This window comes from Musa acuminata, chromosome BXJ1-8 (assembly GCF_036884655.1).
Source record: "Musa acuminata AAA Group cultivar baxijiao chromosome BXJ1-8, Cavendish_Baxijiao_AAA, whole genome shotgun sequence".
Classification (NCBI taxonomy): domain Eukaryota; kingdom Viridiplantae; phylum Streptophyta; class Magnoliopsida; order Zingiberales; family Musaceae; genus Musa; species Musa acuminata.
Window position 1 is genome coordinate 11,463,920 of NC_088334.1, and position 14,983 is coordinate 11,478,902.

At 43.0% G+C, this 14,983-nt stretch overlaps 4 protein-coding genes across 6 annotated transcripts; 2 read left to right on the forward strand and 2 right to left on the reverse strand.

Moving 5' to 3' along the window:
- The first annotated feature begins 355 nt into the window (after window positions 1-355).
- Window positions 356-4,533, forward strand: LOC135587522 (probable protein phosphatase 2C 25). Its single transcript, XM_065079047.1, has 4 exons — window positions 356-917; window positions 2,937-3,301; window positions 3,880-4,116; window positions 4,215-4,533. The coding sequence occupies exons 1-4, from the start codon at window positions 623-625 to the stop codon at window positions 4,464-4,466; spliced, it is 1,149 nt and encodes a 382-aa protein (XP_064935119.1). The 5' UTR covers window positions 356-622; the 3' UTR covers window positions 4,467-4,533.
- Window positions 4,534-7,603: 3,070 nt separating this feature from the next.
- Window positions 7,604-9,476, reverse strand: LOC135587523 (ferredoxin--NADP reductase, leaf isozyme, chloroplastic-like). 2 transcript variants are annotated; one of them, XM_065079049.1, is made up of 9 exons: window positions 9,339-9,476; window positions 9,025-9,268; window positions 8,797-8,930; window positions 8,642-8,720; window positions 8,471-8,562; window positions 8,323-8,400; window positions 8,188-8,250; window positions 7,862-8,096; window positions 7,604-7,772 (listed from the first exon to the last, which is right to left on the reverse strand). In XM_065079049.1, exons 1-9 carry the CDS (start codon window positions 9,453-9,455, stop codon window positions 7,705-7,707), a joined length of 1,110 nt encoding a protein of 369 aa, XP_064935121.1. In that variant the 5' UTR covers window positions 9,456-9,476; the 3' UTR covers window positions 7,604-7,704. The 2 variants fall into 2 exon arrangements, with proteins under 2 accessions (XP_064935121.1, XP_064935120.1); XM_065079048.1 differs by having other exon boundaries at window positions 7,862-8,126.
- A 554-nt stretch (window positions 9,477-10,030) lies between these two features.
- LOC103994535 (uncharacterized) lies at window positions 10,031-10,908 on the reverse strand. The gene is made up of 2 exons (XM_065194160.1): window positions 10,717-10,908; window positions 10,031-10,576 (listed from the first exon to the last, which is right to left on the reverse strand). The coding sequence occupies exons 1-2, from the start codon at window positions 10,906-10,908 to the stop codon at window positions 10,031-10,033; spliced, it is 738 nt and encodes a 245-aa protein (XP_065050232.1).
- Window positions 10,909-11,272: 364 nt separating this feature from the next.
- LOC103994534 (pentatricopeptide repeat-containing protein At2g40240, mitochondrial-like) lies at window positions 11,273-14,912 on the forward strand. 2 transcript variants are annotated; one of them, XM_018829942.2, is made up of 3 exons: window positions 11,273-12,810; window positions 13,336-13,495; window positions 13,672-14,912. In XM_018829942.2, exon 1 carries the CDS (start codon window positions 11,289-11,291, stop codon window positions 12,681-12,683), a length of 1,395 nt encoding a protein of 464 aa, XP_018685487.2. In that variant the 5' UTR covers window positions 11,273-11,288; the 3' UTR covers window positions 12,684-12,810; window positions 13,336-13,495; window positions 13,672-14,912. The 2 variants fall into 2 exon arrangements, with proteins under 2 accessions (XP_018685487.2, XP_009413173.3); XM_009414898.3 differs by having other exon boundaries at window positions 13,336-13,484.
- Window positions 14,913-14,983: the final 71 nt, after the last annotated feature.

Here is a 14,983-nt window from a genome sequence, read left to right on the forward strand (position 1 = left end):
CAGCGCATTCAAGGGCCCAAACGCCCGGCATCCTCCGCCCTACGCTCCGATCCCAACCGTTTTCCTTTTGATACCCCGCTCGCGGCTTATCTGCGGACCCCGCGGTTCTTCCGATGGACGTTTAGGTATTCTCGTGGGTACGTGGTGGTGCCCCTTCCTTCGTGATGACGCCCCCCAGCGAGAACTTTACGAGTAAGTCAACCCTCTCCTCTCACGGCTCTGAAGTTGACCCGTTATCAACCCAACCGCCGTTATCCATCGCTTCTCTTTTTCGTAGCATCCTCGTAAATAAATCCCAACTGCAGTGTCGTTTCCCCAAGCCTCCGTCTATAACACTGCCCTAATGCCCTCGCCGCTTCTCTCGGACTCTTTCTCCCTCCCTCCGTCCAAAACCTTGCTTATCCGTCTCGGAACCCTAATTCTTGATCTCCTGAATTCTTCCAAGAGCCTTAATAATTTCTTGGACATCTGCGCCCGCTTGCGAGGTTGAGGGCCGATTGCGTGTTGGATTTGGGATCAGGAGTGGCTCTTGGTGGGGGAGACCTCGGACTCGCAGGAACTGCAGAGGCGATCTCGGGCGGGGGAGTAGCACCTAAGGGATCCTCCGAGGAGGAAATGAGGGATGTTCTCGTGGATGGGGAGGTTTGTGGCGGCGTGTTGGGCCCCGGTCCGGCGGTACGCGCGTATGAGGAAGGATGAGGAGGAGGAGGACGACGATGCGCTGCTGTGGTCGCGGGACATCGGGCAGCACGCGGCCGGGGATTTCTCCTTCGCGGTCGTCCAGGCGAACGAGGTCCTCGAGGACCACAGCCAGGTGGAGACCGGGCGAGATGCCACCTTCGTCGGTGTCTACGATGGCCATGGAGGAGCCGACGCATCTCGCTTTATCTCCAATCACCTCTTCCTTCATCTCATGAGTAAGTCTCTCGTTTGAGATAATATAGGGATGTAATTATTTTTCCTTTTTCTAATGATTCCTTGTTCATGGGTGTGCCGTTTTATGCCAAGATTTTCTATCATGGTGTCTTCTTGGAATGTTCTGCGTCTCAATGGGGGCATGTATCTTTCTGGTTGTAGTCTCAATGATGTTATTATAGGTTATGAAAGCACAGAATTGTAGATGAAAAGTATCAATTCCGTGTAGACCTATCTTTTGTTGAAGGAAAGGTCTACATGGAATTTGTTAGAAGTTTCCTTTAGAGCAACTGTAACTCTGGTTAAACCATAAGTCCATTGATATCCCAGTAACTTGGGAGCTCTTTTTCTTGGAAAGGACATCTCAGTAAGTTGGAAAGCTATTTTTTTCTGTTTCCAATACCATGCACCGAGTTTCCATGGAATTATAAGAAAGTCTAACTAGTTGTTCTTGAGGGGGCAAGCCTTGCTGTTTGCAATCAGAAAATATTATAATTTTATTTATTTTTAGAAGTTAGGATCTTCTTCATTGTATATTGTTCCGAGAATCTACCACCTGTAGGTTCCGTAAGACAACTAGAGGTAAAGCAAGTGATTCTCAAGATGGCCGTAAGTCAGGCTTATTAGACACTCAGTTTACCTCTCATGAAATCAATTTGTTCAAAAGAGGTTTGTTGTTCGAACTGAACCATTGGATATTTGGTGTTCATGTTATGGTGGGAACTATATGGTTCAATAAGTTGACTCTGGCATATCCCATGGTAGCACGAGCAAATTTTTCTTTGTGCTCTCCACGGTAGTAAGAATGACCCCTGTCTAGGGTGACACATAAATTGAGAAATGGTCCAAACTTTTTTTTAGGGGTTTTATAGGTTTATTGTTGTTGTTGCCGTCTAGGGTATCAAGAGTAGAATTAAGTAAATTCGAACCTAAGGTGGAATGATTATGTGGGATCTAGTTGTCTTTTGGAAAAGAAAAGCAGCTGCCAGCATCCTTGTATTTGGTAAGTTTACTTGCTCTTATTTGATAATATCTTAATTTGATTGTGTTCTTTTATCAGCATTATTGTTTTTAGTTAACACTGAGCGAGCTTTGTTTTTTGTAACTGTTTTCACTTTTAACTTCGTATTAATTACCTGTGCAACTCTGGTTCTACTGCCCTGTTTAGATTATTAACTTTCGTCAAAGTTCAGCTTTGACATTGTGGGTCAATTCTGGGTCTTTATCCTCAGTCATCAATTGTTTTTTTTTTCTGGTATTGGCCATGCATCTAGATTCATTATTTTTGCAATTATTATATATTATTTTTCTTGGATGCAGATGGCATCAAATTCTTTTATTGCTTGCTGGTCACAACCTCCTTGATACACTTGTCTAGTCTGCTGATTTTGTTTCCATCTGGGTTCTTAATTCGGTTCGAAGTAATCTCCATATAATTGAAGCTAAATAGATTTTTTTAAGTGTTAGTTTCTTACATGGTGACATTCTTGAATTAATGGACCTTCCTTGCTTTTTAGTCAAATGCATTGTTTTGTTTTAATATGTCAAGTTAATGGTCTTCCAATTTTGCTTCATGGCCTCTTTTGTTTCAAACTCATGTCTTAATGGTCCAAGCAATCTGCAAATGGATCAGTGACTTCTCCATGTTGGCCCTTTCCATTTCAAGAAAACTTCAGATGATTGCTCTCTGTCGCCTGAGCTTGAACTTTGGCACAAATAAAAGCAGGTCTCCCTACTTACCAATTTACCTTTTAGGTTTCAGTGGCAGGCCTTTCTTTTAGGTGGAGAATCTATATAGAGGATTGACAACAGGTTGGGAGCAAATTCTTTATTGTACTGAAGTTGGCTTGAGAGGCAAGCGGATATTATTAGTTCTTTTTTACTTTTCTCTTATTTTCTCTGTTGCATCTTGTTCCATATCATCACAGTGGTTTGGTTTTGCCATATATATATATACTAACTCTGCAAGCAGGGGATCTGCTCCAACCTCAATGTGTAATATGTTGATCAACATTTTACAGGGTTGGCTCAAGAAAGTGGAACAATCAGTGAGGATGTTGTCAGGAGTGCATTTTCTGCAACCGAGGAAGGGTTTCTGGCTCATGTGCGGAGAACACATCAAATAAAACCTTTGATTTCTGCAATTGGGTCATGCTGTTTGGTGGGTGTAATCTGGAGAGGAACACTCTATCTGGCCAATCTGGGAGACTCAAGGGCTGTCATTGGTTATTTAGGAAGGTCAAATAACATCATCGCAGAGCAACTGACAAGAGACCATAATGCTTGTATGGAAGAGGTGAGGCAAGAACTTAGATCTCTTCATCCAGATGATTCAAACATTGTGGTTCTTAAGCATGGAGTATGGCGGATTAAAGGCATAATCCAGGTGAGTATCTCTGGTTGCTAGCAGCTCTGTTGATTGTATGTCTTTTTAGTTTGAACTTTTAATGTAGTTTAGGTGCTACAATTGTTTATGTGCTTCATCTGAGGAGGCTCAATTGCTTTATTTCCTGATAATTAAAGTTTAGATTTGAATGTTTCCTGTGTAGTTGGAGTTGCATTGAGAACCATGATCAAACTAGATATATGGAAGTTTTCTCTCATAAGACCGACTGATAGATGGAATGAAATTAGTCTTCTTAACATTCTCTCAGCTATGCAAGGTTGTTTCAACTTTTGCTAAGTGTAGCAAGATTTATTTGATTAGTTTCTTTTGGGTGTAGATGAATTTCATTGCCAAGTTACACTATTTCTTGTTTTGTTAGTTTGAAGTAAGTAATGCTTTGGGTTATACTGAAGAAGGAAATAGACACTTTCCATGCCACACATGTAGCAGCATGGTAGTTGTATCTTGTAAATTTTCAATCACTCTAAATCTATTTATTCAGAGTGATCCTTATCTTTCTATAAATGTCAGAACTTATGTATCTTTCTTTTTATACAATCGGCACATCTTGTTCTTAGGTTTCAAGAACAATAGGCGATGCATACTTGAAGAAGCCAGAATTTGCTATAGATCCATCTGTCACTCGATTCCGGCTCACTGAACCTCTACGCCGGCCTGTTTTAACTGCAGAGCCATCAATACACATGCGAGTACTTCGTCCTCAAGATAAGTTCTTAGTATTTGCTTCTGATGGACTGTGGGAGCACCTGAGTAATCAACAAGCAGTTGAGATTGTCTATAATCATCCAAGAGAAGTATGCTTCCTCTACCACTTTTTTCTTTTGGTCTATGGTCTTTTTATTGTCAAGCCCCTTTGTCCTGCTACTTAACAATTCTTCCCCCCCTTTGGTAGGGAATAGCAAGGAGACTGGTCAGAACAGCTTTGCAGGAAGCTGCTCGGAAGAGGGAAATGAGGTATGCAGATCTCAAGAAAGTTGAGAAGGGAATACGTCGGTTCTTCCACGATGACATTACAGTCATTGTAATCTACATAGACCATGAGTTTTTGCGGGAACCAAATGCATCTGTAGCAGAATTATCAATTCGTGGTTTTGTCGATGCAGTTGGACCTTCAAATTTTTCAATGTTGGATGGGCAAAATTGAAATGCTTTTAATGTTTTATAGTAGTATCACATTGTCTTTAATTTAATATACATTTATGTTGCTTTGTTGTGCTGGTTTACTGGAACAATAGACTCAATTCAATTTTCGTTAGTTCAATTTTCCTTAATTCAATAGACTTGATTCATATTTTATGCAAGTTGAAAAATGATCATTAAATCAATTGGCATTATTCCATTTCTCTTTTTATTTTTCTCAGGGTGGTTTGGTCACCAAAAATGTATTGGAAAAAGAGTTGTTTGTATCAGATTTCTTGTTTAGAGGACTGGCAATGAGGTTTGATGAGAACCTGTATTATGGGAAAATCTCTTCATCTTTTCAAGGAAGATGATCTTGTCCAACCAATGATGTGGTTTGGTGATGACTTGAATTAACCTTGGAACATTTGATTTCAGTTTGTTTTTTTCTAGCAACTCATTGAGTCCGAATATTGATTCTTTCAATACCTTTTCTTTTTTAAAGGTTGATTTTGTTAACCAGTCCCTCCATTCGTATTTAGTATCAGTTTTTCCTACTTAACACTTGGTATGATTATGATAGCTGCAATGACAGTTATCTCCTCATATGAAAAAGAATGAATGAGCTTTTAATGGTATAGTTTGTTTTTCATCATCAATCATCACAGTTTTTGTTGTTATCTCATTCTTCAAACACATTCTTTTAAAGCCTCAATGATGGCCAACTGAAATTTTAGGATTTGGAATGGAACTTAGAGCCTAGAGGATGTAAAAGATTTAAAGATTTAGAGATCGGTTTGCTGTTGGGTTGAGGACTTAGATTTAGGAAGATTATGAAAACCAAACGAACTTTGAGGAAATCAGGTTTTAAGAAAAAGTGATTGCTGAATGCTATACATCAGTAATATGTCTAAGCTTTATTAAAAGAACAACATTTTGACTATTCCTTTTATCATTGTTAAATTTTCTGAATTTTCTGTGTAGATGAACCCTAGTGGTCTGTGAGAGCAAAATAAGGCATAAGTAGTTTGAATAATGTAGCAAGTAGATGGAATAGATGTTGCATAGGGCCTATTGAGCATGTTAAAGTTGATTCAGGATTTAGTGGTGACTTTTCTTTTTTTTCTTTTTCTTTTTTTTTTTCAGTGGTGACTTTTCTTGAGTGCTTGTCTTATGAACACAATTTCCATTGGGGTATCAGGATAGTAGTATTCTCAACTTGCAGTACAACAGAAAAGACCTTCAAGGAATGTACACTTACTTCAGTTTCTTGTCACTTATCCGTAATGGGATCTGCTCCTCACTATAAATGGCTTGTAAAATAGATAAACTTTCTGAGAGGAAAAGTAATTCCTAGATAACAACTAGGTTTATAACAGCGATATTGATTGAAGATGGATTTAACTATGTCAAAGAAAGGAAAGAGTTTGGTGCAATGAATGAAATATTGATCTACAATTCTTCATGAAATTGAGATAATTAGAACATTTTCAGGATTTGACCGGAGAGAGAGAGAGAGAGAGTGGTAGAATTGTGTGATTACTAGTGACTGACAAGAATCCAATTGACCCATGGAGCTGAATTCCAGCTCCATGTAATATTAAGAATATGGAAGCCTTGTAGATAGTATCAGTTTCAGATCACGGAGATGGGAGTGACACACAAAGATGGGAGTTGCATGTTGCTGTGCAAATATTATTTGATCACAACATGGTAGAAATGACCAACAGGACAATGGCAGTCTGGTGAAGTTCTTATTGGATGTAGGGAGTGTATCATTCATAGGTATTGTAATCAGTATACGAGCTTACTGCCTCTTAGGGAGACTTACCAGAAGTCATTATGAATTCAACTAATTATCTGGGTCCGTCAAATCCTGTGTCTAAAGTTTGAACCATTAAGCTTCTTGTCTCATGCTGATGTTCATATAATGTTCACATCAGTTTTTTCTTCTTTTCAATTTGAGGGTTTTGTTCATGGAATTACTGTTCATGTTTGTGACAGAAACAGTTTATACTCGTGTTTGATGTACTGGGAATTCGACCTCCTTTTTTATCTTACTTGCAGATAAAATGATGAATTCTTTAGCTTACATTGCTATTCTGAGTTGCAGTCTTTTTTATTATGACAATCTCAAGTCCTATGCTTTTATAGGAATGTTATCCGAAGTCTGAATTTTCCTATTGAATAGTTTCAAACAGTAGACCATGCTAAATCTATATCCATGTTGGAAAATTTTGCTGCCCCTAAAGAAGTTTTACTTGTTGTTGAAGTGGATCTTTTTATCTGATCCTAGTGATGTGCCTCCTGATTCCTGACTTCATACATCAGGATCACTTCTTGTGTGTGTCCTTTTTTCTAATTACTACTGGTTTATCCTTGCTGTTAACTCAATGCTTTCTGTGTTTTAGTGAATAGTCATGAGTTCAAAACAGAACTCTGCTTTAGTTATTTATACATCAGTAGAAGCATAACTATAAAGCCCAAGCAAAGTTCTCTATATCTTATTAAATACAGTATTCTGAATCCAACTGAATCATACTCTCTTTAATTGCCTACAAAGTTCTCTATATCTTCATTCAAAAAATTGTGAGTCAATTTGTGAGATATATAGTTGATGAACAAGGTGTTAAATGATTGTCGTTACTTGTTTTCTTGATGCAGTTTAACATTCTCCTGTCCTGTTCATAAGTTATTAAACAATTGCCCTATCATATGTCAGTCAAATGGCTGACTTGCATGCAGATGAATTCAGGTAAATTTGCTTGTCTCAAGATTTTTCTCAAACTCTCCATATTTTTCTCAACTGTGACCACATTATTTATCTAAGATGTGTTTAGCTAAAATATTTAGTTCCATGTAGTTATTCTTATGAAGTAGATTTTATGGTATCTACTACGCTATAATGTCTGATAGTATGAACTCTTTTTTATATAGACTATGTTCTCACTATGAAATCTCTTCTTCTCTTAGTCTTTAGGGTGGGATACAATTTGCCATACTGCTGCTACATGCTAATTTTTATTACATCTCAAAGATTTGCATGCTAGTTAGTACTTCTTTGGAGTGGGATACACTTGCTTAGAGGCAGACATGAACATGGGGTTAGGATTGGTGATAACTATCTATATATGCTAAAACTCAAATATGGTATAGCAGTCATAGAAGAAAAAGTATGCAGAACTCGAATAGATTATGTACAACATATCTGCTGCAGAAGATCCTATTGAAGCAAGTAATCTTTGGAAAAAGAGAGATACATATCAGTAGACTTCCACATTCCACTGTTCTGCTCTCTTCAGTTCCCTTTTGTAAGATAACCAGTCGATGCCTGCAAATTTGTGACACAGATTTTAGTGGATGCTTGTCAGGTGGAGTTTCAAGTGGAACGAACGTTCGACGACATGCCCTGTGCCTTACCGTCGTTAGCAGCCAAAGAGACCATGATATCATCGATACCCTTCTCCATCCCTTTCAACCCACACATGTACACGAAGGTGTTGTCCTTCTTGAGCAGCTCCCACAGTTCACCTGCATACTCCGCCATGCGAGTCTGGATGTACATCTTCTCTCCCTTCTCGTTCGCCTGCTCTCTGCTGACAGCGTAATCCACCCGGAAATTGTCCGGTGCTCTCTCCTTCATCTTCTCGAACTCCTGTACGCCCACATTGCAGACACACACAACCTAGTCGTCAAGCAGTAGTGATACATGGAACCACAGGGAAATGGAGTTACTACAAGCTGACCTCCTTGTAGAGCAGCGAGCTACTCGTGGGAACTCCCAAGAACAGCCATGCGAGTCCATTGAACTGCAATTTAGTTTCGGTGATCAACCCGACGTTGCAAACTGCTTTCAAATCATCAGCAGTCACCCAACTTACCTCGTAGTCATCGTGCTTCTCGAAGAACATCTTCCACAAGAACGAGCGGAAAGGAGCGATTCCAGTTCCGGTGCCGAGCTGCAATGTACATTGTCCGGGGGTCAAAGGCGAAGCCAAAGTTACGAAGCACCGGTCAGTGCCGTGTTACCATGATGACGGTTGCATTGGGATCTTTGGGCATCAGCATCTCCTTTCCTACCGGTCCTGTTATCTTCACTTCTGCGCCAGGCTTCAGGTCACCTGACGGACATGCGAGCGAGCATCACATTTGGAGGATCAAAGCTTGCAACCCTGTTCTAATGGATGTCAGATTTCTTACACAGGAAATTTGAGCAGACTCCTTTCACGACCTCCCCTTGCTCGTTGGTGTAAACCAGCCTCTTCACACACAGAGAAACCTACAGAAAGAAGAGGTGTGGCAACTGATAAGCATGTAGATCGAGTGCAGAGAGAGCTGTAGCCGTGGGAACTTACGGTCTTGGCGTCACCGAAGTCACCGAGAGCACTGCTGGCGATGGAGTAGAGTCTCAGCTTGTGTGGCTTCCCGTTCTTGTCGATGCCGTCGGCGATCACACCGATCGATTGCCCCTCTCTGTAGGGAACCTCTCCTGCGGACGTGCACACGATCAAATTACACCTGATTTCTGAGGCCGACGGATCCAAGGACGGAAGTCAGCTTCTTGTTTCTGAGAGCAACTTTACCCTCTGTGCTGAAGACCATGTGCCATGTCTCGCCGGGCGCGTCGTCGCCGGTGATCTTGGTGTTGAGGAGGCATGTCCCGACGTAGGGCTCCTTGGGCTTGTACTTGTTGGTGACGACACCCTCGTCGTTCTTCTTGGAGACCTTCGCTACCTTGGCAGGAGCTTCGGTGGTTACCTGGGCTCGAACGGCGACCAGCTTCTTCCTGGCATTGGCTATGGAGACGCTTCTCGAGTACAAGCATGCCTGCCGGAGTTCATCATCAAAGATACGACTCATGCAACCAGGGACAAGGGATTCAACAACACGGCCTCACCTTGTGGAAGCTGGTCCTCTCGAGAGTAGCAGGAGAGATGGACGGGGTCTTGCTGAGGGATGAGGACTTGGAGGAAGGAAGGGAGCCGACTGCAGCAGTCACTGCAGCAGAGGCCATTGCCCAAGTTTTCTGTGGAAGCAGCAGCAGAGCTTAGGTGAAAGGGAGGCGGGTAAGAGGGGAAGAAAAGGGTGGGGGGGGGAGGATAGGGAGATTTAAATGGTTGGTGGAGATTGGTGATGGGAATGAAGTGGTGGGCGTACATTTGGAGTGGATCATAGAAACTAGTGAGATAGTATATATGTGTGGTTGAAGACCTGTTGCTTGCATCGACCCAAGTAATCAAGCAAACCACACATCTGGATTCCTCGAGGATATCCCAAAATCTCAGCTTTCTACTTATAAAGATAGGATTAGGTACGTTAATCCTCTCCAGATGCTGCATCTGTCTGAGCAAGCCTGCAACAATTGGTGGAACTCATCTAGGACTCTCTCAGCTTCAGTGCAATGGATTTCCGGATCTTGTTGGCCAACTCAAGAATCTATCACTCGAACATCAATATCTAACTGGAAAACCTTTTATTTCGATAGATTTGGCACGCCTAAACAAGGCCGTCAATGAGTTCTTGATGTTTAACTACTACATAGCATCAACGGGACACAGGAGGCGAACTCTCTTCTCTCCGGTGTGACTCCTATGACAGAGTGGATGTGTTCCCAGCAGAACTTGCCACATCTCCACCAGCCGGACCACCACCACCACCACCAGTCTTCTGATCGTTCAGAGATAACAATGCCAGATTGTTCATCACCATTGAATCGGCCATGCCAGCGTACTGGCTCGGTAGCAGCGCCGAATTATAGTAAACGTACTCTCGAGGTCCTCCCGTCAACGCCACCGCGTTCCTCCCCGTCTGCGGCATCGTGTCTGCCATGAACATCTGAGCCATCAGCTTCTGCTGCATCCCGGACAGCGCCGCCGCCGGATCGATCTGTCGTTGGGCAGCGGTGGCCTGTTCCGCGGGCTTCGTCCCCGACACGAAGCAGCTGATGTGGCCGCCGAAATCGCAAGCCCTGCAGATGTAAAGCCACTCAGACGAGGCGTCGAAAGCGCCTCGGCACAGGTCGCACAAGTAGCCCCGCCCACTGGTGGGATCCTGGTGGACCAGCGTCACCGGGTGGGGATGGGACGGGTGGCTCAGCTTCTCAGCGAGACCGTCGCAGGGGAGGTGTCGGTCGAACTGACAGCGAGCGCAGTGGAAGCAGAAGGCGGCTCCGTTCTGGCCGCACGCGTTGCAAAGGAAGGCGCCGGTGGAGTACGCCGGCAAGAGATGGAGGGTGAGCGGGTGGGAGGGATGGGCGGGGTGGGGTGGCGGAGGACTTGCGGCAGCCGAGCGCAGGTCGGGTCGAGAACGTAGCGGCACCGCTCGCACCGGTAGGCCGAGGCGGCGCAAGGATGGCGGCACGCGTGGCAGACGGGCTTCGCTTCGTCTCCTTGCAGATCGGTGAGCTTCAAGGGGTGGAGATGGGTGATGTGGTGAATGGTCTTCTCCGGCTTGTTCTCCCTGTCCATGATCTCACACCCTAAGTTGTCATCTCCCCTGCTTCTGTGGACATTAATATGAGACTCTCAGCTCCAGAGGTGGCAAGCAAGTCAACGGAGCTCCATTATCAAAGATGCCATGGACTCCATGGGAGAGACACAAGTCAAAGAAAGTCGTCGCTAAACGTGATCACAAAGGCTCTGTTCGCTGCAACTCCGTCAGCTGCTACAGCACAAAGTCAATGTATCGCTTCCTCTGCGTTTGACTATGACTTGAGACCACGGAATAATATCAGTGTCTTAAAACGATACGTTACAATCATTATTAAAGATCATAACGGTTTCGGAGCGCGCGCTACAGATGATAATAACGGGCTTTTATAACCATTGGGCAACGACCTTCGCCAAGCATGTCCGTTCCAATGCCTCCGGGGCTTCGAATTGGCTCGCTTCGAAGAACCCTAATCTCGTTTCGAGCCCCTAAACCCCATCCCGACCGCTTCTGCCCCCTTTCTTCTTCCTCCCAATCCTCTTCTTGCTCTAGTCGTTCTCTTCTAAGCGGCTTCATCCGCGCCACCCTTCCTTCCCGCAGATCGCTCTCCTCCTCTTCTCAGGTGCCACGGCGTCCCCACACGAGCAGAATGAGCCCAACGCCTCGCCTTCGTCGTGTCGATCCATGTGTGGTCTCTGAGATCGTTGCATTGATCAGCGGAGACTCAGATGATCTGGAGTCGAAGTTGCGCCTCCTGAATCTGAGCCCTTCGCATGCCCTTGTTTCGGAGACTCTTCGCGTGTTGAACGATCGTGGCGTCTCGGCATTGCGGTTCTTCGGCTGGGTTTTGGGTTCTTACCCCGATTTCAGGCCTAATTCTGAAGCCTACAATCTGATTGTATTGAACCTCGGCCTCTTCGACGATTATAGCACCATGCATCGCGTGTTCCACGAGATATCCTCGAAGGGGCATTGCTTAACAGGAAAGGCCTTCTCTTTTCTTGCGGCTCGCGGCGCTGATGTGATCAAGGATTCTGTCAGAGAACTCGTTGAGTTGCTAAGTAGAGTCGGCGGATCTTGCCGAGGATCGGGAATCTTTTCGTTGATCAAATTGCTTTGCTCTATGAATGCCTTTGATCTTGCTATCTCGGTGATGGAGGAGATGGCGAGGAGGACTTCATATTACAATGTGCTTATCGCTGCAAAGTGCAGGAACCTTGACTTTCAAGGCGCACGTGATGTGTTCGACAAAATGCGAAGGTTTGGTTGTGACCCGAACACGAAATCGTACAATTATTTGCTTGGGAGCCTCTTTAAGAACAAGAGAGTTGTTGAAGCATGCGAGTTGCTCCAAGCAATGGAAGAGTTGGGATACCTTCCGGATTCGGTAACTTTTGAGGTCATTCTGGTTCATGCGTGTAAGGCTAACAGGATGAGTTTCGCCGTCAAGTTCGTCGATCAGATGTTGTCTGAAGGGTCTAAGCCAAGCCTAGCAACACATGCGGCATTCATAAAAGGATACTTCTGGTCAGGGCATGCGGAAGACGCTTACCAGTATGTGGTGGATATGAGCATGAAAGATAAATGTTCGGTCAATATGAATTTTAGCTTACTTGCCAAACTTTACTGTGTGTCGGGAAGGATAGAAGAGGCAGGCAGAATTCTTTATGAGATGATGGGTGAGGGCTTAAAACCCAATTTTCCTGTTTATATGAGGGTGATGAAGGATCTCCATAAAATATCGAGGGGAGATTTGGCATTAGAACTTAAAACCAAGTTTCAACAATTCAGCTTACGTACAGATGGCAGATGATCTTATTCTCAATATGAGCTATGTGGCAATATCAATCTCAGTTCATAAGTTCAGAGAATTCTCAGCAATTTTTTCATGAGTTTAGCTGGGAAGACTGGTTCTATGAAATTTGTAACTCTGAATGGAGGTATATTCTTTGGACAGCTGGATGAATTAACATGCTGCTTATTCTTAACCAAGAAATTGCATTTCATTGGATCGAAATGTTGATTGATGTTCAAAGCTTTGCTCTGTATATTGGATAACAAAGAAACTGTCATGTTGTATGTATGCAGCAACTAACAAGTGCCATTGGGTCCTGTTCTGTATAATAGTCAACCCTTCACTAGGAATGAGCATACATATATTAATGCATGTATACAATTGTGTACATATTTTGATATGTATATTACATAACAAAGTTTGTTATGCTCTAATTGACCTGATGCCTAATTATCGATTATGTCATCCATCAAACTCCAATATAGCAATAATGGTATTGATAAATATTCATAACAATACAGTGAGATTCAAGCAAAGAGAATGTGAGTTCTCCCTCTTACAATATTGGCTTTGTGCTCTTTACATCGCAAACCATTTTCTACTTCAAAATATCCTCTGACGTAATGTCATAGGATCCTGACATATCCCTTGTTTCCATTCTGTTGTGCAGGTCTCATCCTAGAACACATCTTAACTCCTGGAGCACATCTTAATTTCTCTTCAGAACACCTTGGTCACGGCCATCTTGGATTGGATCACCTCAGTTCCTCTTCATTCAGCTACCTCGGCCTGATGGCTGCCTCGGTCATAATCATTTTGGTAATCTTTTGGTACGTTAACTTATTTACTTCAGCAAAAAGGTTGAATCGGCTCAGCATACATGAACAAATTTAACTGCATCATAAAACGAAGCACTAATACCATTTATGATATGTCCTTTGTTTACTTTGTTTATGTGACTTCTTGTACATTGCATGTGTGATGGATGATCTATTGCATGTGCCAGGCCCCCTGTTGGAAAACCAACGTACAAGACTGCATTGCGCCTGTGTTCGAAGTCTCCACAGCGCTATATCGGTTGTCAGCACTTGGTCTTTCTCCTGTCCTTGTTGGGAATTTTCCTTAGATTTTACATTTAAGTGGATCCCATATTATCACTCTAATTACAAGAGAGAGTTTATCATCCAAAGGTTCCTTGGTGCACTTGAATGGGTGCATACTTCCAAAAACGTATCCACTAATGTAACAGAAAAAATTGTCGGGGGACAGTGAAGAGCCATCATCTTTCCTTTGTACCTGATGTAATCTTCCCAGAGAAGGTAAATAAATCTTCAGGGACAGGGTTTCTCATCTTACCCACCAAGCTGGAGTAGATCTCAAGAGGAGCAGAACGAGCACATGCAGTTGGATATAGGCAAGAAAAGTTCTGGTAGAGTCACACTGGGGTGGGGCTGTTCTTCTCATCCACAATATGCTGGTCTCCAACACATGAGCATCATTCAGCTGCCATTGTCTGACCTGCCAAACAAAAACAGAGTGAATGTGGACTGCTCTCAAGATTCTTGACCGGGGCACAGCTTTTTTGGCCCCTTTCAAATCCTTCCTTGTTTGTAGAGAGAGAGAATACACTGACGAGTAGCATTTTGGCTCTCCTGTCCCCTCTCTTTTGGTTGCCCCAAGTCTGTTCAATGGTGGTGAGCCAGTGGATTTCTTTTCCTTGTAGATATCAGAAAGCAGCTGCCGAATGCTGGCTTTGCCATGGTAAAAGAATTCACTCTCTTTCTGGAGTAGTATTCCCCTGCAACTGCTTGAAATATACAGGAATTATAGGTTCAGGTAGGAAAACTTGGTATGATTACATGAATGAAAGTTTGGCGAGCATAGCGAATGACTGATGTCTAAATGCTTTGGATTGCAATTCTAATTTTGGTTGACTGGCCTTTCAAAAAAGAAAAAGTTGTAAGACAAGGAAAGAAGGAAGGCTAATATCAATCCGGAGTCTTTAAGACTTTTGACATGTAATGCTAGTCTCCGACACAGTCACATGGGTTGCGCTACATTTCAATTATACTCATAGATGAGACACAATCCATTATCAGCAAGAAAAAAAGGAAGAACGATGAATGGATCAGTCGAGAGTATCGTGAAGAATGGCAATTCTAAACTTGTGAGATCTACTAAATTGCTTGATCACGAGGAATTGTAGTTGCTTGTAAAGCCATATTGCCGATCATACCGATTATTATATCTGTAATCACGTATGTTCCAATAAGTGGCCAATATTAGTTTTAAGGTCTTTATGATATAAGAAAGAGAGA